At 41.7% G+C, this 24,262-nt stretch overlaps 1 protein-coding gene across 1 annotated transcript in view; it reads right to left on the bottom strand.

Moving 5' to 3' along the window:
- TMPRSS15 (transmembrane serine protease 15) overlaps positions 1–24,262 on the bottom strand; it is a 306,859-nt gene that overhangs the window by 159,867 nt on the left and 122,730 nt on the right. The window contains exon 5 of the mRNA XM_033942905.1: positions 17,378–17,468. Coding sequence (XP_033798796.1) covers positions 17,378–17,468 — 91 coding nt within the window. The remainder of the gene's footprint in view (positions 1–17,377; positions 17,469–24,262) is intronic.

The raw sequence follows: 24,262 nt of genomic DNA, 5'->3' as shown, positions 1-24,262 counted from the left end.
CCAACCCCACAAATGGAAAGTAGGACTTTTTTGGGGGGAAGCTTTGGGAAGGTGGGAAAAACATAACCTGGTGAAGTGTGAACTTCTTGGTCAGGGGATCTATAATTTGTGGAGCTTGTATTGAATGTATATGTTTAGTCATGTTATGTGTTTTAGACTATTTTGATTTGTTTTAAATTGTTCTAAATATGTATTTTTACCCTAACTCTGTAATTTATGATGTACATCGCCTAGAACCTGGAATAGGCGATTAATCAAATCTTATAATAAACTTGGAAATTTGGTACAGGAGTAGGTTTGTGGGGAAGAGGGCTCATAGGGGCATCTTAAAGTAAATATGCCCAACCCTTTTAAGAGAGGTCGAGAGCATTGTGTTATGGTTTTGAAGCCCATTGTTCCCAACTGATGTTCCCAGTACAGTGGCATACAGCTGTTTGTGAGGTTACTCACACGTAAGGTTAAGCATGGGAGACAATAATCTGTGGTACTGGTGTACTGTAAACTGGTGACTCCCAAAGCAGATCAAGGTACAATAAAAGCCCAACTTTTACTGCATCTTGACAACTTCCCCTATTGATGTCAACAAAGGAGCAATGATGTGATATATAACTGTTTACATTTATGAGATATTAAAACAATGGTTTATATTCCAAGTGAAGAGCATTAGTAATTTTACTGTAGCATGTTTAAATAATTCAGATGGCAGATAAGACAAACAAAACATAAAAAATTATGATTTTTTTTTTTTAAATGCTTATTTTATATCTAAAGAATGATGGACCAATTATTTAAAAGATTTATGTCCCTAATTCTGACATTATGAAGTACATAATCGAAAAACATCTAAAAACCTGTCTAAATCAGCACTTGGGTGATCAAAAAGACAGGTCATCCAAGTGCCGAGAATCAAAACGGGTTATAGACGTATCTAAAAGCAGCTTAGGCCTTTTTACCGCCGCTGTACGCCCAGAGCTGAAAGGGCATTTTAGAAGGAGTGGTGAGGGTGGGATTTGGGCAGGACGTGGGCTGACTTAGACTTAGTCGTACTGCAAGTATAACCGAAAGTTTAACGAGACTGCCTAGACGGAACTTATTGTGACTTAAGCAATCTAAAAACAGGCATAAGTGCCCAGAAGGTATCCAAACTGACCAAATAACCACTGCAGGGACAAAGTATAGACCCCCCTATACACTCCACCAGTGATCACTGACCACCCTCCACGCCATAAAAATCAGAATAAAAACGAACATACCTGCCTCCAGAACATTAGCACCTGCCATAGTAGAGCTGCACAGAGGTGGCTAGTGAAACATAGAGAGGAGGATCCAGGCCCATATGCCACTCTAACCACTACATTCATGGTGGACAATATGAGCTCATTCTCTGTCCCAGACCCGCCTAATCTCCACCCTTGACACCGCCCCATAAGAGTACTAATTGTAATACCATTTTTTCAATTCATTTTTCACATATACACTTCCCCCTCTGTATTCATGGGGGTTAGGGGCAGAGCCGGCCCGTGAATATGGAAAATCCGTGAATAATATTTGGGCCGGTTCTACCCTTATCCCCCTCTTCCCCCAGCTATTTTTAGCCCTTTGAACCCCCCCCCCTTAAGCCTTACCGGGTGGTCTAGCGATCTTCCCATGCTTCTGCCCTGTGCAGATCGCTCACAGGAAATGGTTGCCTTGAGCTCCCGTAGTCTCTCGAGCCATTTCTTGTTAGCGATCTGCATGGGGCAGGAGCGTGGGAAGATCACTCCTGCCCCAAAAGCCCACTAGACCACCAGCTAAGGCTTAAGGGGGAGCTCAAATGCATTTCTTCCTAAACAGTGCAAAATACAGACAGCAGATGTAAATTATCAAAGCTGACACATTTCAATTACTAAATTGAAAATAAAATAATTTTCCCTACCATTGTTGTCTAGTGATTTAATTTTTCTAACCATCTTTTTCTAGTCTCTGGCTGCACTTCCTTCTGTCTGTGCTCTTAACTGTGTATCCAGGACTTTCTTATCCATTTGCTGTTTTACTTTCCTTCTTCACTTTTTGCCCTACATCCATCATTAGCATTAACTTTTAACATTTATTTATTTATTTATTTAAAACACTTATAGCCTGCATATCAACCATCTATGTGGATAATAATGATACATACTTAATTAAAACAAAACATTACATACATAATAAAACAGAACATAGCAGATTATTAAAATAACAGCATACAATAAACAACTTACACATATGCCTTAAAATAAAAAGTAACCGAATTTGAAAAGGCAAGTCGAAAAAAAATAGGTTTTCAAACTTTTCCGAAATGCCAGAAAATCAGAGGTCAGTCAGATAGAATCTGGAACCGAGTTCCATAGTAAAGGTCCAGCTCCTTGGAACATAAGTGATCAATTTGCAACTTTGGTGACAGAACGAAGAGTGGGATCAGCCAAAAAAGCTCTGTCTTGTGATCTCAAAGAACAAGAAGGCACATAAGTCTGCAGCAGAGAAGCAATCACCTTGGGCAATATATCCCGGACAAATTTGAATACCAAGGTTAGAAGCTTAAATTGTATTCTCCAAACAACCAGCAACTTTCTTTTATTTTTCTGCTTTCTTCTCAAAATCTCTCCACTTTTCCATATCTTCCCTTCACTTCCCATCTATCCATGTGTACCATCTCTTCTCTCTTTCTTCTCCCCTATTCCCATCTAACCATAAGAAGCATTTCTTATCTCTTCCCTGCCACACCCATTGCTGTGCACCATCTCCTCCCTGTCTCCTCTTACCCTCCATCCCTGTGCACCATCTCATCCCTCCCTTCAGTATGAGTACTTCATAACCATTTGGTACATACATTAGAGCTTAAAACTATGGGCTCCTTTTACTAAGGTGCCCTAGGGTTTTTAGTGCACGCACAAAATTACCACACGGTATTTTGGTATGCTTCTAGAATAACACCAACTCAATGCTGGCGTTAAGGTCTAGCGTGTGTGGCAATTTAGTGCACGCTATTCTGCGTGTTAAGGCCTTAACACATCTTAGTAAAAGGAGCCCTATGTCATATAAGAAGGAAGTATTATAAGCATAAAATATTAACTGCTTACCTGTCTCTAAATCCTTGAGTACTATCCATGAAAATACAATCAATCCAATGCAAGCCGCTACAAACATTAACAGCAGAGCTACCAACAAGACTTCATATTCACTCAGAGGGATTCTCTTCTTTGATGATGCTTTCCTCAAAGTCATTACCATTTTTCAGCTATGGTAAAAATAGGTCATACTACAAGACCTCTTAGCAAATACTTAGAGCTCTGAGAAGTGCCTAGCATAAGCTCTTACCTTTATAACAGCAGTTTGTAAACTAATTAAGGCATTAATCATAACTTCTAATCAGCCAGTGTTAATAGTCTTAATGCTACTGTTCAATGGTCATCTTTTTTGTTTACAGGAAACGCATAAAAAATCCTGACAAGCTTCAGGAAAAAAACAACCGGCAAAGATGCCCTCAGTTTGGGCTGCAGAACACAGAACATTTCATTTATCCATATAAATGTAAAAAAAAAAGCAATAATACAAATTACGAACATAATTAAAGATGTTTGGTTAACTTTTTAAACCAATGTTAAGTAATCTGTTTCAATAATACCTTTGATTTATATCAACGAGGCATAAAGACCTGTGTAATTGTGAAGAATGATAGTCTCTTTCTAAAATCAATATTCACCACTTTCTGAGATCAATATTTTCTTTTAAACTGATATACTAAACAGATTTTTATATTTTTGGTCTACCTCATATTACAATAGGGGACACTTAGGCCCGTATTCTATAAATGGCAATTTAATTTAGGAATATGGAAGCAGAACATTCCTTACACATGAACAATAGTATAGTATTCATATATCTACTATTCATATATCTACTAATTAACGTTTGTGCCACATCTCTGAGTGATTTTGAAGGAGGCTTTTCAAAACCAGGACAAAGTGCCGGGTTTTGAAAAGCCATCCGAACCCCCGGACAGGTCCTCAAAAGGAGGACATGGCCTGGGAAATCCGGACGTCTGGTAACCCTAACTTAACTGGATACTGAAATCCAAAGTAATAAGGATAGAAAGCACTATTCAAATCTAGATACCTTTTAATTTCATCCAGAGGTTCTCAACCCAGTACTTGGGCACATCTAATCAGCGAGTTTTTCAGGATACCCACAACGAATATGCATGAAATAAATTTGCATGCACTACCTCATTGCATTCAAATTTCTTGCATGTATATTCGTGGCAGATATGCTGAAAACCTGGCTGGCTGGATGTGTCCTGAAGACTAGGTTGAGATCCCTTGTATTTAGGGCTACCAGATGTCCGGATTTCCCCAGACATGTCTTCCTTTTGAGGACATGTACGGGAGTCCAGATGGCTTTTCAAAACCCGGCACTTTGTCCAGGTTTGAAAAGCCTCCTCAAATTGCGTCGGGCAGGGAGAAAGTCCGCACATGCGCAGATGTGACGTGATGACATTATGCGCACGCGTGTGTGCATGTGAAGTCATTGCGTGGCATCTGCAAATGCACAGACTTCCTCCCTGCCCAAGAGCAGGCAGCGGAGATGGGGCTAGTGAAGGACTGGGGGTGGGACTAGGACATTACAGGGTGGGGATGGGCAGAACTGGCCAGGTCTGGGGGGAGGGGGTGTCTAGGGAGTCCAGATTTTCCAATTGGAAAATCTGGCAACCCTACCAGATTAAAATGTTCTGCTTGGATTCTAGGCTTATGAACTTAGTAAGACTGTTGTATTTGGGAACTCCATATGGATATCAGTGTGCCAATTTCAACTGGAAGATATAATGTAAAGTTGCTGGAAGGCTTAGTAGAAAAATCTGTTCCCTCAGGTATAGACCCCCACATGAAGAGAAAACATTTGTGTGGATGAATGTGGCTCAGGGACTACACAGGTGGAAATCCTAACAATGCCTAAATTAATTGGAAAACACCATTAGAAATGGAAAAAGATGGCATAGTTGAGGGGCCTACTAGCGCCTAAATAAAAGGCAATGGAATTGTGCCTACACAGGCGCTTTAGGCTGCCAAATGGCAAAATAGGAGGCTAACATCAAAAGTGAAGGAAGGTGGCCTAAAGCGCCTATGTGGGAGTGAGATAGGCACCTGAAATATAGGCCATGAAAACCCTGTCCTACATTTCAGCTACCTATCTTTGCCACCAGACCGCAGCTTGACATCAGCTGATCAGGGAAAATGTCCCTGCTATGATCAGCTCAGCCAGTTGTGATGGCCATAGGATCCCTCCAACACCCCCCACCCAACATCAGCAGGAAGGATGCCCACTCCCTCCTGCCTAAACGACCCCCCTCCACACCCAACACTGGCAGGAGGGATGCCCACTTCCTCCAGCATAAACAACCCCCCAACACCACCCCTGACATTGTCAGGAGGTATGCCCACTCCCTCCTGCCAGCAGGTCCACCACTTCACAATGGTGGGTCTTCCCCTTCCTGTTGCATCCTGGGATACACTGGAAGGGTCCTAAGGCCCTGATTGGCCCATGTGTCTAAGGCATCTCCTATGGGGGAGCATAAGGGGATGGCACGCCATTGTGAAGAGGAGGGTCTGCCGGCATGAGGGAGAGGCATCCTTTTTGCCAGCCTTTGTGAGGGGTGTGAGAAGGTTGTTTAGGTAGGAGAGAGTGGGCATCCCTCCTGCTGATGTCAGGTGTGTGTGTGGGAGGGGGATTTTGGGGGGGGGGGTTATTTAGGCATGAGGGAATGGGCATCCTTCTTGCCAATGTCAGGTGGGTGGTGTTGGGGGTGTCCTCTGCCTGCTGCAGCCTGATGGGCTGATCATGACAGGGGAACTTTTCTCAATCAGCTGAGCTGACAGAACTCCTTGAAGCCACAGTTTCAGCGAGTCCTGCAGAAATTCACCTGACGTGATCAGCTGATGGCAAGCTGCAGTCTAGTGGCAAAGATAGGTGGCTGAAATGTAGGCCAGGGTTTTCTGGCCCACATTTCATTAGCCTATCTATGCAATTAGATGTGATTCTCTAACCAGCACTGTCATGTGATTGATACTTGATCGGCAGCTGCTGACATGGGTGCCAGTTAGAGAATCTGTGGGTTACTGTATTATACTTAATCCATCAGGTGGCAGAGTTATAGTATGGTAATATGAACCAAATGTTGTGAACTCATTATTCAAGTTCAGTTTGGTGCAGTGGATATGATCAGCCCTGATCATTTACTTTAAATGGTATTGATTAATTTTGTTGTGTTTTTTTAAAAATTATCTTTGTTTTACTTCTGCAGAGTGATTTTGGGTTCAGGTAATTTCTTTATTGCTCAGTCTGTTATAAATTAAGCCTGACTTGATCAATCAAACTGTAATAAGGGTTTGGTTACTCTCAGACAAGTGTGTTTAGAACTAAAAGGAAGAGCGGTTCTGGAATGTTTATGAAAAATATGTTTCAACTATGATATCTTTTGATTCATTTCTTTGGCACCATTTTAGCCCCGCTCATAGATGTGGCACAAAACATTAATTAGTATATAAATGAATAACATACTATTGTTTATGTGTATGTGTTCTGGCTTTCTTCCTTAATTTACCCCCTCTTCTATGAAACTGTGCTAGCAGTTTCAAGCACGGGGAACAGCGCTCAGTGGCCCGCGCTGCTCCCAACACTCATAGAGTTCCTGTGAGCGTTGGGAGCAGTGTGGGCCATTCAGCACAGCTCCCCGCACTAGAAACTGCTAGCGAAGTTTCGTAGAAGAGGGGGGTTAATCTATATATATAAAATCGGAGGTATGTATGTGTGTATGTATGTATGTATGTGTGTGTGTGTGTGTATGTGCCGCGATCACGCAAAAACGGCTTGACCGATTTGAACGAAACTTGGTATGCAGATCCCTCACTACCTGGGATGATATGTTCTGGGGGTCTCGCAGCTCACCTGCACACGTGGGCGGAGCTACAAACATAAAATCAGATTTCACCCATTCATGTCAATGAAAAAATGTAAAAAGCTGCCATTCTCACAGTAATTCAAAACCGGCTTGACCGATTTGAACGAAACTTGGTATGCAGATCCCTCACTACCTGGGGTGATATGTTCTGGGGGTCTCGCGGCCCACCTGCACATGTGGGTGGAGCTACAAACAGAAAATCAGATTTCACCCGTTCATGTCAATGGAAAAAATGTAAAAAGCTGCCATTCTCACAGTACCGTAATTCAAAAACGGCTTGACCGTTTTGAACGAAACTTGGTATGCTGACCCCTCACTACCTGGGGTGATATGTTCTGGGGGTCTCGCAGCCCACAACTCTATGTTGCTTGCTCAAGGGTGGGTTCCCCCATCAATTTATATGTTCTTGCTCCTGGAGGTGAAACTAAAAATTTTGTTTATAATCACGTTTTGCGTTAGTTGTATTATATTCATTTTGTCAAATATTTCACATTATAATTTGAATATTGTACTTTTTATTAAGCTGTAAACAATAATTTCATTCACCACTATAAAGTATCTTTATTTGAATCCATTTACAGTGTTATTGCTATAATTAAATACCCGTGCAACGCCGGGTCATCAGCTAGTGTTTTATATATTTCTAAAGATCACGTCGGGATTGTCACTAGCCCAGTGTACTTCATAATTCAGGACCATATCTAGAGCAAGATCAGCTGTTTGGTAGGCCCTAGGCAAAGAATCAAAATTTTTGAGTAGTCATAGAAAAGGCACCTGTCTCATGGATTAATTTACATTAAATCTTACAAAAATGCAGCTGGTGTAGAAAGTCAGAGCAAATCAAACGGTGATTGAAAGTGAGAACCATTTCATTATTCTAATTTTAAAGCATTGCCACAGTTCATAGTGATGGTATCCTCTTAGGACAGGTGTGCTAAATTGTCCGCTGCAATTCCTTTTTTTTTTTTTTTAAACCTCTTTCCTCGCCCCCCCCCCCAAACTTCTTACACTTTCTTGGGATATCAGTTTTTTTCAAGTCCTTCCTGGAAGAGCTTTCAATATTGTCCATAAAGATGCAGCTGGAACTTTCATGAGATAAACGGGGGAGTTGGGAAGTACGATAATGTAAGTCCTTAGAATTAAATCCCCCCTCCCTCCCCCCACTTTTATGAAGCCATGTTAGGCTTTTTTTTTTCACTGGTGGCAGTGGTATTAACTCTGATGCTCATAGAATTCCTGAGTGTCTGAGATAATACTGCCGTGGCCCGCGATAAAAAAAGCCTAACGGCTTCTTAAAAGGTTGGGAGGGTTAAATAAATATTTCTTCCTTTGTTTCTTCTGCCATACTTCTCAGTTAGCAATCACTGCTTTGAAGGGGTGATGACTCTGTAAAATCAAGGGGGCAATAAATTCTGGGGCTTTATAGCAAGAACATTAGCAAAATTATACGTATAGTTTTGGTTTCATTCTCACTTAAAGAAAAAATTGCCCAGAGTAATTTTCATCTGCTCTCTCTATAGGAAACTCTTCTATTGGAAACACTGCAAGCCATTTTGAACAATTAAAAAGACAGTACTACCAATTTCTATTCTCTCTCCACTTCTAAGAACAGATAAATGCACACAAGTTGGAAATGCTTTTAACTGATTCATTTAAGTTTTAAGATTTTGCATTGGGCTAGGAACACCGCCAAGTGAAAATTAAGTGGGTAACATTCCCCAACCTCTTGTTTCATTACCTGTCCCTTTTTATTTGTTTTGAAGTGTATTTAAGCCATTTTTTTCTCCTCCCTTTTTCAAATGTATTATATTATCACAATCAGTACTAATTGTCTTGTTTTTTTATTTTTATCTTATACTAATTTTTAACCAAATGTAAATTGCATTGGATTTGGATTTTGCGATCAACAGTGGCGTACCAAGGGGGGGGCGGGAGGGGCGGTACGCCCCGGGTGCCAGCCCTGAAGGGGTGCTCCCGGCCTGGCCGTTCAGTCCCCCCACACCCCCGAAGGACTGCTCGCCCCACTGACCTTCCTGCACCACCTGTGAAGCAGCAAGCAGCAGTTTCGCAAGGTCAGCTATCCCTGAGCTGCTTGGGTGCTGCTTCCTGCGCAGCGGTCTCGCCCCTCCTCTGACGTCAGAGGAGGGGCGGGAACGCGGTGCAGGAAGCAGTGCCTAAGCAGCGCAGGGATAGCTGACGTCGCGATCCTGCTGCGGCTGCTTCATAGGTGGTGCAGGAAGGTCAGTGGGGCGAGCGGTCCTTCGGGAGTGGTGACTGAACGGCAAGGCCGGGAGCATAGGTAGTGCTGCTTCATAGGTGGTGCGGGGAGGCCAGGGGGACGAGCGGTCCTTCGGGGTGGGGCGAGTGGGCAGGCAGGCATTCAAGGGGGAGGGGGGTAAGGCAGGCAGGCCTTCAAGGGGGGGGACAGGCCTTCGGGGGGTGTGTGCATACCTTCAAGGGGGAGGGACAGGCCTTCAAGGGGGGGGCAGGCAGGCCTTCAAGGGGGGACAGGTCTACAAGGGGGGACAGGTCTACAAGGGGGTGGACAGGCCTACAAGGGGGTGGAACAGGCCTTCAGGGGGGTGCAGGCCTTCAGGGGGGTGCAGGACTTCGGGGGGGACAGGCCTTCAAGGGGGGGCAGGCCTACAGGGGGGGACAGGCCTAAAAGGGGGGGACAGGCCTAAAAGGGGGTGGAACAGGCCTTCAAGGGGGGGACAGGTCTTCAGGGGGGTGCAGGCCTTCGGGGGGGTGCAGACCTTCAAGGGGGGGAGACAGGCCTTCAAGGGGGGGACAGGCAGGCAAGTCTTCAAGGTAGGGGGACAGGCCTACAAGGGAGAGGGACAGGCCTTCAAGGGGGGACAGGCCTACAAGGGGGTGGGACAGGCCTTCAAGGGGGGTGCAGGCCTTCAAGGGGGGACAGGCAGACCTTTAAGGGGGGACAGGCCTTTGGGGGGGGACCCTGGTTTAGAAGTACATGGAGGGAAGGGGGTGTTCAAAGAGACATGCATATGCCAAACTTTGGGGGGGATGAAGAAATAATGGGTCTGAAAATAGAGGAGTGGGAGAGAAATGATGGACCATGGGATTTAGGGAGGGAAGGAACTGAAAGGGAGAGAAATTGGACACAAGGGATGGTGTGGAGGAGGGATAGAGATACTGGATAGGAGGGTAATTGGGAAAAGAAAGGGAGAGATGGTGGACTCTGGGGTGGTGGGGAAGGAGGGAGAGATGCCGGATGAAAGGGTAGTTAAGAAAAGGTGGAGGGAGATGAAAAAAAGGAAAGTTACCAGACTTCCTGGGGAGGGAAGGGAAATGGAAAGGGAGGACAGAGTTGGCAGATGGATGGTTAGCACGCAGAAAGAAGAAAGAAGGAGACCCTGGCAAGCAAGTTATCAGAAGAAAACCAGAGCCTTGGACCAACAAGATTTGAAATATAACCAGACAACAAAAGGTAGAAAAATTAATTTTATTTTCTGTTTTGTGATTATAATATGTCAGATTTGAAATGTGTATCCTGACAGAGCTGGTGTTGGACTGCAAACGTGAGCTAGGATTTAACAGAGAGAGGAAAAGTCCTTTTTGTTTCTTTATTTCATTTACACCACAGCGCCAGTGTGGTTAGGAGAAGCCAAAGGGGGTGAAAAAACTATAAAACCCACCAGGAGTTTTGAAAAAAATCACCCAACTGGGCAGGAAAATCAAATTGAAAAACCAATTCAATAGGCTGAATCGAATCGAAATTTTTTTTCCTGAATCTGGCAGCATTAGTTTGCGCTACTGTCTTAGACTTTAGGACCTGGGATTGGGGAGAGATGGCATCCTCAGTACTTTATAATGCAAGTGAAACGAGGATTTGGTCAGACTTTTGAAGGGTCTGCAGAAAAAAAATATTGTATATGCCGGGGACATGAAACAGCAGGAAATGGGAACTTTTCTTCCTTCTATTTTTGTGAATGGAAAGGCTGAGGATGTCAGAGAGTTCAGTTAAAATATGTGCTTTATAAGAAAATATAATAATGTGTTTTATAAAGTTTATAGCATAGCTGGCCTACCCAGTGAGGTGTTTCTAGTGGTGGTGGTGGCAGCGTGTCAATGTGTTGAGAGGAAGAGGTGGTCTGGGAAATTCTGCTGAGCAAACTCCGGGCCCATTTCCACCCCCAGTTCCACTCAACTGGTCCACACACTGAGTGGGTCTTTGGGTGTTGTGTTGGGATCTCTTCCAGTGGTTTATCAGTATCTCCTTCTGGTCCAAGGAAGGAAACTTTGTTATCCTTAGCATTGACCTACAGAATATGTTTGTAACAGCGCTGCTTGTGTGGCATTAGGCTATGTAGTGATCGAAAGAAAAAAACAGACCTTTGCACATTTTTGCACTATATGGTGGGTGTATGAGGAGATTCACATTTCCTGCACAGCTAAGTCCATGTGAAGTTACCTTGTGCTGTATTTGACATCTAGCAAGGTCTCTATTTGAAAGGAAAGATCTAAACTTAAAAATGAAGTGGCCAGAAGTTATGGTAAAAGCAGATAGTGTAGCTGGTTTTAAGAAAGATTTGGACAAATTCCTGGAGGAAAAGTCCATAATCTGTTATTAAGACATGGGGGAAGTGTCTGCTTGCCCTGGATCGGTAGCATGGAATGTTGCTACTCTTTGGGTTTTGACCAGGTATTAGTATCCTGGATTGGCTACCATGAGAATGGGCTACTGGGCATGATGGACCATTGGTCTGACCCAGTTAGGCTATTCTTATGTTATGTTCTCATCTGTAGGGGCCTTTGTTTTCACTTCTTATTTTAATGTATTTTTTTCTGGGAACTTATCAGTGTTTTTTTATAATGGGAACAAAAATGGAAGAGAATTAATGTGTGTGGGATGAGGGGGTAACTAATTTCTTCAGCTAAATAATTCAATCCACCTCAACCAGACATAGGAGAACTCACGCACCATTCACACACCCTCCAACCAAAAACGTCAAAAGAAAAAAACTGTTCGACAACCTCCTAGCCATTCGAGCTGCAACACTCGACCCCCAACCCTACAACCAATTGACATCGACCACATACTGCAAAACCTTCAAAAAGAAATAAAAACCCTTCTATTCAAAAAACACATAAAACCGAACTAACACAATCAGAACTGTCCCAAGCATCACCTGCAACTACTCCATATGTACTTCTGATGTCATGACAATTCAGACATAATTTATGTTATGTTATGTTTGGAATATAAGAAAATTTTCACTGCCTGTTTCTATTCTGACCATTTATTCCGTTTCATGGTCATTACAAAAAATATTTTTTTACATGGGGGGGTGTCAAAAAATGATGGGCCCCGGGTGCCACATACCCTAGGTACGCCACTGGCGATCAAATCAAACATATTAAATAAACTTGAAACTTGCTTTTATCTGTGGATGGGTCGGACATGATCCAACAATTACGTATTTCTGTGGGTTAAATGCATTATAAGCCACAGAAGGAACTTTAGATATTGACCTAAGTATTTGCTCCTGCCAATTGATATGTTGGCATTATGCCACATGGTAAGTCCCAGAAGAGTATGAACCCCTGTTCTCTGGTCCCTAGTGATAGGGCGCCAGGAGAAGTTGTGAGCAGTAACGTAGCGAAAGTGAGTGTTGCCCGGGGAGGTGGTGCTCCTCCCTCACCACCCTTCCCCCCCCCCCATAACTTTAGAGCGAGCAGTCACCAACTTACTGCCCGAGTTGGCTTTGGTGCTCTCTCTGATGTCACTTCCTAGCCACGGGTCCCAGATATGATGTCAGAGAGAGCGCTGAAGTCGACGCGTGCATCAAGTTGGTGGTTGCGCACGCCAAACTTAAAGAGGTATGGGGGAAGGGAAGGGGCACGCATGCAGCAGGGGGTGGAGTGGAGGAGGGGTGCCGGCACCCTGAGCAAAATGACACCCAGGGCGGAATGCCCCCTCTTACTACATCACTAGTTGTGAGCATGCTCCAGAGGAAATAGGTACCGTTCAGGCTGTCTGAAGGTATGTTAAATGGTGTGAGAATAGCTGCCCATGGAGCTGAGGAATACTCATATTTCCAGAAGGGAGGACAGTATTGAGGAAACTCATCTCTAATGAAGCCCTGAGCTCATGGGAGGAATTTGTAATTATACTCGTTCAAATGTCTAATAACTAATTACCAGTCCCCCCCCCAAGCCTTACAATAAGCCTATGATGTTGAGTAAGTAAATAACAAAAGGAGAAAAAGTTGATGGTTACCTATCAATTAAATACAATTTATAGAACCACCAAAATACACCAAAATGACACTGGATATAATCTCTTTTCTCTTTTTTTTCTCTCTTTATAGATAGGCACAAGCCTCAGAATATTGAGTTTGCTCAGCCACCTAGGTGAACCCCTCAAAAAGCTGTTCACACAAAGAATGATGGTGCTAGAAATGTGTACCTGCATAGCCTCCAGAGTTTTCCTCACAATTTCCCTCCTCACAAGAACCTTTCATTGTGCAAGTTGGGGAGAAGGTACATGCATTCAAATCTTAGAACTTTAATCTCAGGGGGGGGGGGAACCCCCCACTTAGAGAGGAAACTGTAATTTTTCCCTAAAAAAGAGGGAAAAATTACACTTTCCTCTGTAATAGGGGGGTGGGGGTTCTCCCCAACCCCCCAACAGCAGCGGCAACACTTCTAAGTAAAGTAGGGGTTCCCCCCCAAAACCCCCTCGGAGCGCTTTAAAGTTAAGTTTTAATCTGACACGCTGATGTCCTGCGTGCATTTGTCTGAGCAGCTTTGTCGGCGCGTGGTTGTCCCACACGCTTTAGTCTATGAACCCAACAAATGTGTCCTCTTGCATGGGGATTATGTGGAAAAATGATATGTTCAATTGCTCACAGTTACTTCTATTAAAGCAGTTAAATGTATTATGCCTTTACTTTTTGATTTATCCTTGCATGATAAAAGTTTGATAGTCTATATAATTTAAATAAGAACATTCAATCTGCATCAGAATACATGTACAGAGGGAAAAAATTAGTCTTAGGCAATTGAACTTGATTAAACCAACTAATGAATTCCCAAAAGGAGTAGGTATAGCAATGCTTTTTAGCATTTACATCACATACCATTGCTGAGTAATTCTTTGTACTTTGAATTCTCAAAGTAATTAAATTCTAGTCCTTAATAGCCCTAAGATAATAGTAGAGCATAAAACCTGTTAGATGCTTGCACTTCTGAGTGCAGCTTCTGTAGAAGTCTCTGAAGTCAGAATAGGAATTATCTTTCACAGATGTTTGCTTTGCTGGAAAAATAAATGCAGCCACCAAGAAGAATGGGGGAAGCTATTGGTTTAAAAATCCCCCGTCATCATTACTAACAATGCATTTTTACTCCCCCATTTCCAAATAGATAACTTAAAAATGTGAATTTAAAAAGAAGGATATTCAGTTTGAATACAGATGTTCCCTAGTGAACTTTCCCACATATTACTGGTACATTATCGTTTTGTTTTTTTTTATTGATCTTTATTGATTTTCAAACTTTGACAGTACCATACAATTAATTTAGATATAAATACTACAAAGAAGGCACTTTAAATACACAATTAATACGTAACATATAATACAATCATATATACTTAAATCACACTTAATATATCATCAAATTCTAAACTGTATCGAATAATCCCTCTCCCTTGCATCCTATATTTATTCATAAATAAAAGAAATCATAAAATATTCCCATCCCCCCACCACACCCTGGACGTATATGAATCGAAGGGAAAAAAATTAATGTTTATTCTATTCAATACTTTCAATCTTTGCAATATTTTGTTAATGGCTGCCAAATAACCTGAAATTTTTAAAAATTTCCCTGCTGTACAGCAATTATCCTTTCCATTTTGAATATGTGGTATAAAGAGTTCCACCAAAAGCTGTAATTCAGCCTCTTCCATTATCATTAGAGAATAACATGGGAACAAATTTGTCCCCATTACCACATGAACTCAATTTTCCTGTTCCATCCATGTGAGTTTTGTTGTTGTCCCTGGTCCTGTCCCATTCCTGTAAGCGCTGCCTTAATTGCAGAAGCCTCAAACACTTATGATTTTAAAATGTTTGAGTCTTGTGCAGATGAGGACAGAGCTTGCAGGAATGGGTAGGGACAGGAAAATAACTCTCCGGGACAGGAAAATGAGTTCCCGCGGGGACGGGGAAAAATTTGTCCCCGTGCCATTCTCTAATTATCATCAAGTTTTGATACATGCACAGAAGTCGACAAAACTCTAGCTAGTTCAGAACTTTCATGGTACATGTGGCCACACTTACAATGATAGTGTCAACTAATGTTGAGAAGCATGTCACTTTAAAGGTATAAATTGAATAACAAATATAGTAAAAAAAAAAAAAAAAATGGAGCTAGAGGAAAATAATCGGGCAAAGGATTATATGATTCTTCATAGAAAACTGAACACCAAGAAAAATACAGTTTATCAAAATGCTTAATAATGGATACATTTAAATTAGCTCCTGATATCTTGCCCTTTATAACTGAAGTTTAATAAATGCCTTTAAAAGAGAAGATAATCAATAGTGCTGAGCAATTTGAACTCTTAACTTTATCTTCTTGACATTTTGAGTCCTTGAAGGAAGGAAGTCATGGAATATTTTGGTGCAACATTTGCTTTTCAATCAGATTGAGATTATATCTAGCAATTGTATTACAAATTTCAGCATGTTGTTTTCTACAATACTTTTTCCTGGTTAGAAACACTCAAAAGAGGAGAAAACAGTTCCTCCTTATGAGACGCAAGATTCTTCAAAAAGATCATGCTTTTACTATTGAAATTTCCCTTTAAATGAATTATCAAGTAGAAAGGCTTAAAGTATGTTTTTTAAAATCCATCACAGTTGTCTTTTCTTCTATGTGATAAGTCTTAATTATAGTTCTCTCACTCTCTGATATGTCCAGCAGTGTTCTTTCTTTTGTGCTTAATATGTCTTCAATGAAATTTGTGTATGATTGTTCACAAAAGTCATACCATATTGCTTTTGAACAGTTCTCTTTTTATTCTGTAATTCTCCCTATTTCTTTTCTTCTTTGTTGGACTGGAAAATTGACTTTTTAAAAAAAAATTATTTTATTTTCCATTTATTTCTGTATTTTTCCTACCACGAGTTATGTTTGTATATTTTTTTTGAAATTCTAAAAAAAGAAAAAATACACTCACATACAAAAGGATCCGTTGACTTTTTTTACATTTTTAAACAGATATCCTAGAATTGCTACACTGTTAAACATCAATACCTGCTGATTTATTATATAACACAAAGGGGCATTTTTGTTATGATGCCCAAATTTGAGTTGGGCATTTTGTGGAACACACACACAAATCCAGTAGCGAACATGACCATTTTAAAACAGATAAACATCTCATCTATTCTCAGATGTGCCTGTCTTCAGTGCATCTACCTAAGTTGTGCATACAAAGACACCTAAGTCAAAAATAGGCACCGCAATTCACCCTCTAACCACATCCATTTTAAGGTAGGCACTTTAGACTAAGGGGTCCTTATACTAAGGCACGCTAAATGATTTAGCGTGCACTAAATATAAGCACATGCTAAATGCTAAAGCGCCCATAGAATATAATGGGCGCCTTAGCATTTAACATGTGCTAATCTTTAGCGCATGCTAAATTGATTAGCATGCGCTAAATCAGTTTGCGTATGCTAAATCGATTAATGTGCCTTAGTAAAAGGACCCCTAGGTACACACCACTTTGTACTATGCGCCTACCAAATTGTGCACCTGATTTTCAATTAAGTCCAATTAATGTCAATTCTGAGTTGTTAATGACCAATTAGCAGCACTGATTAAGCCTATTAATCAATTAAGTTAGACACAGACATTGGCTTGGTGCATCATGTACGTACACTGATGTAGGCACTTAACTTTAGGTGGACTTTATAGAACTTAGGAGTAAGTGAAAAAAAAAACTATTCTCTCCTTTTCATTTTAAATGTACTATTTAGTAAGCTCATGGCTTCTCCCCTAGTCTTTGCTCTTTTTGAAAAAGTAAACAATTGATTCATATTTATCCATTCCACTGCCTCCTCTTCAAACCCCTTGAGAAAAAGAAACCAATGCATTTTGTCCTATAAGAAGCAAAAAACAAAGATCTAGGAAATGCACATTCCCAAAATTGACATTCCAGCCACTGCTTTAACAGGTCAGTCTGCTCTAAGGCAAGGTTTGTGCTCTGAAGACATGGAACAGAGCTTTTACTTTTATAATTCATAAATTCTACTTTGCTACTGAAAGATTTCACTCTCCTCACATGTCACCTTCTTTTTATTTGCCTTTTCAAAACTTTCTGCCAGGGAATATTATTTACTGCCATAAATTTTGCACAGCACTCACTGCCATATGAGACAAATTTTGGGTAGCAGCATGTTAACGTTACCTTGCTGCCTCTAGAATCCTGATCTGTGTTGAAGTCCTCTGGCCTCATCTGAACAAGAGCAGAAAAAGCTTTTAAAAGTGCACTTCATTTTCTACTGCCCAAAGTCCACTTAGGCAGTAAGGGATAGATTCTCTAAATAGTGCCGCTATTGGCGACCGCCTTAAAAGCAGCCGCTGATCGCGTGTCAGTCAAACAATGGCACCGCTTAGAGAATTGCATCTCCGGCAAAGGTAAGCACCAGAAATATAGGCCAGAGTTTTCAAGGCCTACGTTTCTGGTGCCTACCTTTGACATGAATCACGCCTCCGGACATGAATCACGCCTACCGGCGCCTAACGCCACTTCTGGCACTAGCTATGGCTATAGTGGCGTCTTGAAATTTATTTTAAGTACCATATTAAATGGCCTTTTGGACTTAACTTAGACACCAATTTTCCGGCACCTAAGTTAAGGCGCTGCTTAGAGATTATGGGCCTAATAGCTACAAAATTCCACTGACTGGCATTGTGGGAATGGGAGATGATGTGTCCTTTATGAGTTCTCCTGACAACTGGGGGCTGGGGGGGCTTTGGCACATAGATTGGAAATCTAGAAGTACTGTGTTTCCCCGAAAATAAGACAGTGTCATATTAATTTGATGTCTTATTTTTTACATGTACAATGCACTTTTCTCCCTTCCTCTCCTCCACCCCAATTCTTCCTCTTTCCTTTCTCTCTGCCACATGTGTAACATCTTTCCTCCCCTCTCACCCATCCTCTTGTGCCTTCTCTCTGCAGCATCTTTCTATCCCTCCCTCCCACCCCCCTGCACAGCAGTACCACGCTGAGCCTCCCACCACGAGACCAACATACCTCCCTCCAAACAGCAGTATCGGCAGCACTCTAAACAGGCTCCTTCATGGCCTTCTCCCTCTGGGGACTTCCCTGTGCCGCGTCGCTGCCAGAGAAGTCCATAGGCCACTACTTACATGGCTTGGAGAAATCCACTGCTTATTCCTAGGATTAGCAGCATATAACCTGTTTTACTACTTGGGATCTTCCTAGGTGCATCTTGGGTTCTGAGTTGGCCACTTTTGGAAACAGGATACTGGGCTAGAAGGACCTTCGGTGTGTCCCAGTATGTCCGTTCTTATGTTTGAGAATTTGAAAACATTTATTTTATTCTATTGATCTCTCTTCCCTGCCCTCATGAATACGCCTGTTATCCTCCCTGAGGCTGCAGAATTTTCCAAAAGTCTGTTTTTCATGTAAAACAGTTTAAAAAATGGTCCTTGAAACTCTTGTTGTTAAGTCTTATTTGCTTTATATACTAGCTAAGAAAGACAGCTTGGAGACATAAGACACATAAGCTGTTAACCTCTGTGACTCTTGTAGACTGAAGATATCTAGAGTAATGGAAGAAACAGACTCTGCATGCTGAACAAAAGAAGACTCTTGATACTTAAAAAAAAACCCCAAAAAAAACCCTGAAATAATTCTGCAAAAGTATAAGTATAAGCAAGATGTTGCCCTTTGGTAGTCCTTTCATAGGGGACTTTCTCCTTTTTTGTTTTCTCCCTTTATCAATTGGTAATTTGTACAGTCATTAGGATTAAAGAAAGCCTGTTTTAATACGAGGCATGTGATTTAGTATGGACATCATTTGATAAGTTTCCAAATGTTTACCACAATGTCTTCCATATCCATATAGAACAAGTGTCCAATGGAGACATTGAACTATGCATCTTACAGATGACCTTAAAGATATTACATTTTATGGTTAACTGTAAAGTACATTTTTTTCCCACTGATTAGGTACCATGTTTCCCCGAAAATAAGAAAGTGTTTTATATTAATTTTGGGTCCAAAAAAACGCATTAGGGCTTATTTTCAGGGAATGCCTTATTTTTTTTCATGTACAATAATCAGCTCTCCCTTCCTCTCCTCCACCCCAATTCTTCCTCTTTCCTTTCTCCCCCTCCATGAGTAGCATCTTTCCTCCCCTCTCACCCATCTCCTTGTGCAGCATCTTTCTATCTCTCCCACCCATCCCCCTGTGCAGAACCCTACCGGCCCTCCTACCGTGAGACTGACATACCTCTGCTCTGAGGCCTCTATAAACGGCAGCGGTGGCAGCGCTCTAAACAGGCTGCTTTGCATTCTTCCCCACTGGGGCCGGGCCTTCCCTCTGTAGCATCTTTCTATCCCTCCATCCCATCCCCTGATGCAGCAGAACCCAACTGACCCTCCCACCGTGAGACTGACATACCTCTGCTCTGAGGCCTCCAAAAACAGCAGCAGCGAGTATTTTGGAGGTAATGTTCTTCTTGTGGTGGTCTGTGGTTTTTAAGCTACTGACAGAACTAGGCAGAACTGAGCTTGGATATTCAATGCTGGGCCTTGTCCAGGCTCCAATATTTTTATTTTTTTTTTGCAAATTCTTTAGTCATTTTAAAATCAAATACATAATAATAATAATAACTTTATTTTTCTATACCGCCATAATCTTGCGACTTCTAGGCGGTTCACAATGAAGAATAGCTGTACAATCATTGAATTACAGTAAATAAATAGATAAGAGGTCATTGAGCGGTCAGTGATTACAGGTGCAAGGTGGTTAGAAGAAAAACTAAACATAGGTTGCAGTATAAGAATTAACTATTATACATATTACATTGAAAATGGTCGGACACCAGTGAGTAGCTGGATAACAATTGTGAAGAAGAAATTTTTAACAAACAAAGAATATAGGATACCTAATATGAAGAAGAAATTCAGGGAAGGTGTGGTAGTTTTGTTTGTGGGGAGAAAGTCTGGCTAGGACATGAATTTCTTAAACAAAGTGGTCTTTAATTCTTTCCAGAAGACGCTGTAGGTCAGCCTAGCTATATCCATGAAAAAACCTATCCAAGATTGCTGTCTGGCAGCTTGAAATTTGAAGGTTCTGTCCAGGAAGGTTCGAAATCTGCAGCCTGCGATTTTCGGGAATGCAAAAAGGTTGCAGTTTCTGGTAGACCTAGTGAAGGAGTAGAATTCGAAGTGGGGTAGAAGGTAGTTGGGGGCCATTCCCCAGATTAGTTTGTAGCAAAAGCAGGAGAATTTGAATAGAATTCTTTCCTCAATTGGTAACCAGTGCAGTATTCTGTAGAAGGGACTGACGTGGTCACTTTTCTTTAGTCTGAATATTAAGCAGATGGCCGTGTTTTGAACTAATCTCAATTTTCTTACGGTTTTTTTAGGTGTCTCCAAGTAAATGATGTTGCAGTAGTCCAGGGTGGATAGAATCAATGACTGTACCAATAATCTGAAAGATAGAGGGTCGAAATATTTTTTTATGGTTTTCAGTTTCCATAGGGTGGAGAAGCATTTTTTTGTCACCGAGTTTGTGTGATCGGTCAGAGTCAATTGGGTATCTAGGGTGATTCCTAGTATTCTTATAGTTTTTAGTATTGGGTGATCGTGACCTTTAATATATATTGTTGTTGTAGTGATTTTTTCCTTTGGGCTTGCCACAGCTGAACAAACAAGTAATATAACAAACTGCACTCTGATTCAATCAAATACTATACATTTATTAAATCCCACCTCCCAACCTACCTCTCCCCCTCCCCTCCTGGATGTGTATAACAATCTTTCATAAACCAAAGGGAAATAATATTAATATATCATAACTTGCAATATTAAAGTAGTAGTGATGGGCCCTGAAGTAGATTATCCCTTCCTCATTAGTAAATCTACTCCAGAGAAGAGACCTGAATCAGCACAAGCCCTCTGTAGCTGATGAATACTGAAAGAGGGGCTACATAGAAATTTCAGACATATCAGAATAAACAGTAACTGCTCTCTAAAACATGAATGCGTTTCATCAGGAAGGCAAGAGGAAAATGGCTAGTTAAGACACAATTTCCTTCAGCAGAACCTTCTTCTGGAAGAGACATCTCATTACGTTCAGTCAGAGGGAGCAGAATTGTTAGATGGAAAGCTGATTGAGCACCTTACCATGAGAAATAAGCTTGTTTTACATAAGTGGATGCCCCTATACATGGCTTAGTTAAGACTGATTCAGGTATCACTCACAATAGGTTTGCTGTCACTTCACTGTGGACAAGGCTTGGTACAGGTTTAATGAAGCTGTCTTGTAGCTCTTAGCATTCTACATTTCCACTTTTCAATGGCTTGAGTAAAATAAATGAGTAGTAGAAATGAGCAAGGCCCTGCCTGTAGCCGGTGATGTACTGCTGCACCCTTCAACTAACCTTAAAATATTTCTTGAATACTCTGCCAGTGTCATGAAGCCTTGCAGTACTTTTCATTTCAATCTCTTTGTTTTTCTTAAGATCATTTGGCAAACTCGTGATGTTAGCTAATCAGTCTCCATGGCCCTGCTCTGCATTGACATAAATCTGCATCTTATCAAGATGCAGGGGTATGTTTATTAGTATTTGCTATACTGACTTTTGCAAAGATTATCTGAGGCCACCCGTTTGCTAGAATGAAAAAGGCTTGGGGTAGGCACTAATGGCATGCTGCCCAAAATTTTTCATTTTGTATAATTTCCCATCTTATTAAGGGGACCTTTCACTTTTCTGCTTTTTTTTTTGTTTTGAAAGCAATATCGTTAGGTGTGTGCCCTCTTCGGAAGAGGTACGCTTTCCTCTGATAGTGCATGCATGCTTGCATTCATCATGCAAGCAGAATGGTGCATGCTTGTGCACACTATCAAGAAAGAGTACACTCTCTTTTGGGTGAAGTGAATGTCTAACACCACAAGGGCAGGTAATGTGCTTTGTCTGGTGTTTTAGGTCTACCTGTCTAATCGTGCTTATGTGTGTTTTTTGTAACCAAAAACAAGAAAAAAATCTGCAGAGCAGAATGTACAAGGTACAGGAATCTTTATTAAAAGTCTATACAAAATTGTAATCCATAAAAATGTCTCTCATATACATGGAGTACGGACCCAACATGGTCCATGTTTCAGAGAAACACTCCTTCCTCAGGGGTCTGGGATATCCAATGTATCACAAATAGAGAGACATGTAGAACTTAAGAACATAAGAATCGCCGCTGCAGGGTCAGACCAGTAGTCCATCGTGCCCAGCAGTCCACTCACGCGGCGGCCCTCTGGTCAAAGAGCAGCGCCCTAACTGAGACTAGCCCTACCTGCGTACGTTCCGGTTCAACAGGAACTTGTCTAACTTTGTCTTGAATCCCTGGAGGGTGTTTTCCCCTATGACAGACTCCGGAAGAGTGTTCCAGTTTTCTATCACTCTCTGGGTAAAGAAGAACGTCCTTATGTTTGTATGGAATCTATCCCCTTTCAACTTTAGAGAGTGCCCTCATGTTCTCCCTACCTTGGAGAGGGTGAACAACCTGCCCTTATCTATTAAGTCTATTCCCTTCAGTACCTTGAATGTTTCTATCATGTCCCCTCTCAATCTCCTCTAACCTCTAACCCTCTGTTGTAGTTCCTTCCTATTTCTCCTACTGTAAACCGCGTCGAGCTCTACAAACGTGGAGATGATGCGGTATACAAACCTAAGGATTAGATTAGATTAGAAGAGGCCAGTTTCTCTAATCTTTCACTGTACGGCAGATCCTCCAACCCCTTAACCATCTTAGTCGCTCTTTTCTGGACCCTTTCGAGTAGTAACGTGTCCTTCTTCATGTACAGTGACCAGTGCTAGACGCAGTACTCCAGGTGAGGGTACACCATGGCCCGGCATGATAACCTTCTCTGATCTGTTTGTGATCCCCTTCTTTATCATTCCTAGCATTCTGTTTGCCCTTTTCGCCGCCACCACACATTGTGTGGACGGCTTCATCGACTTCTCGATCAAAACTCCCAAGTCCCTTTCCTGGAAGGTCTCTCCAAGAACCGCCCCGGACATCCTGTATTCGTGAATGAGATTTTTGTTATAGACATGCATCACTTTACACTTATCCATGTTGAATCTCATTTGCCATGGCGATGACCATTCCTTGATTCTTATTATGTCACGTTGCAGATCTTCGCAATCCCCCTGCTTCTTCACTACTCTGAATAACTTCGTATTGTCCATAAATTTAATCACCTCGCTCATTGTACCTATATCCAGATTGTTTATAAATATGTTGAAGAGCACTGGTCCAAGCACTGAGCCCTGCGGCATCCCACTGGTGACGTTCTTCCAGTCCGAGTATTGTCCATTTACCCCCACTCTCTGTTTCCTATGCTCGAGCCAGTTTTTAATCTACGTGAGTATTTCACCCTCGATTCCATGGCTCGCAATTTTCCGAAGTAGTCGTTCATGTGGAACCTTGTCGAGTGCCTTCTGAAAGTCCAGATATACAATGTCGACCGGGCCGCCCTTGTCTATCTGCCTGTTTACTCCCTCAAAGAAGTGCTTATTCCAGTTTTCATATGTTTTTGATCTTTTCCATTCCTTAAACGAGATTTTTTTGTCTTTTTTTTTTTTTAAATCATGTTTATTGAGGTCAACCAGAGTAACACAGGGCATACAAGGAATACAAAGACAAACAAAAGCGGCTATGAACAGTGAAAAACAATACAAGCATCATCACCAGCAGAGAACACAGTAAAGATAGAAAGACCACATTATGCGTGGACAAAAACAAAAAGAATAAGGAGCCCACAGCCCCCCACCTAGAGTGTGTCAAAAAGAACAAATACAATAGCCAATGAGAGTGTGGAGCTATGGAACACCTCAAGCTCCTCAGTCCAGGAGGAAAGAAACAATGAGCGACAGTTAACTCCAGACCACGCTCTAAGAACTCACCAACTGCAAGAACATCCCGGGTCCTCCATTTGACCCCAGAAATTTTTTAAGGTGTAGTACCTATCCCGAGGAATCCCCAACTCAAGA

Source organism: Geotrypetes seraphini, chromosome 4 (genome assembly GCF_902459505.1).
Source record: "Geotrypetes seraphini chromosome 4, aGeoSer1.1, whole genome shotgun sequence".
NCBI classification, from domain to species: domain Eukaryota; kingdom Metazoa; phylum Chordata; class Amphibia; order Gymnophiona; family Dermophiidae; genus Geotrypetes; species Geotrypetes seraphini.
The sequence above is the reverse complement of the archived record's forward strand: the minus strand, read 5'-3'. Positions and strand labels throughout refer to the sequence as shown.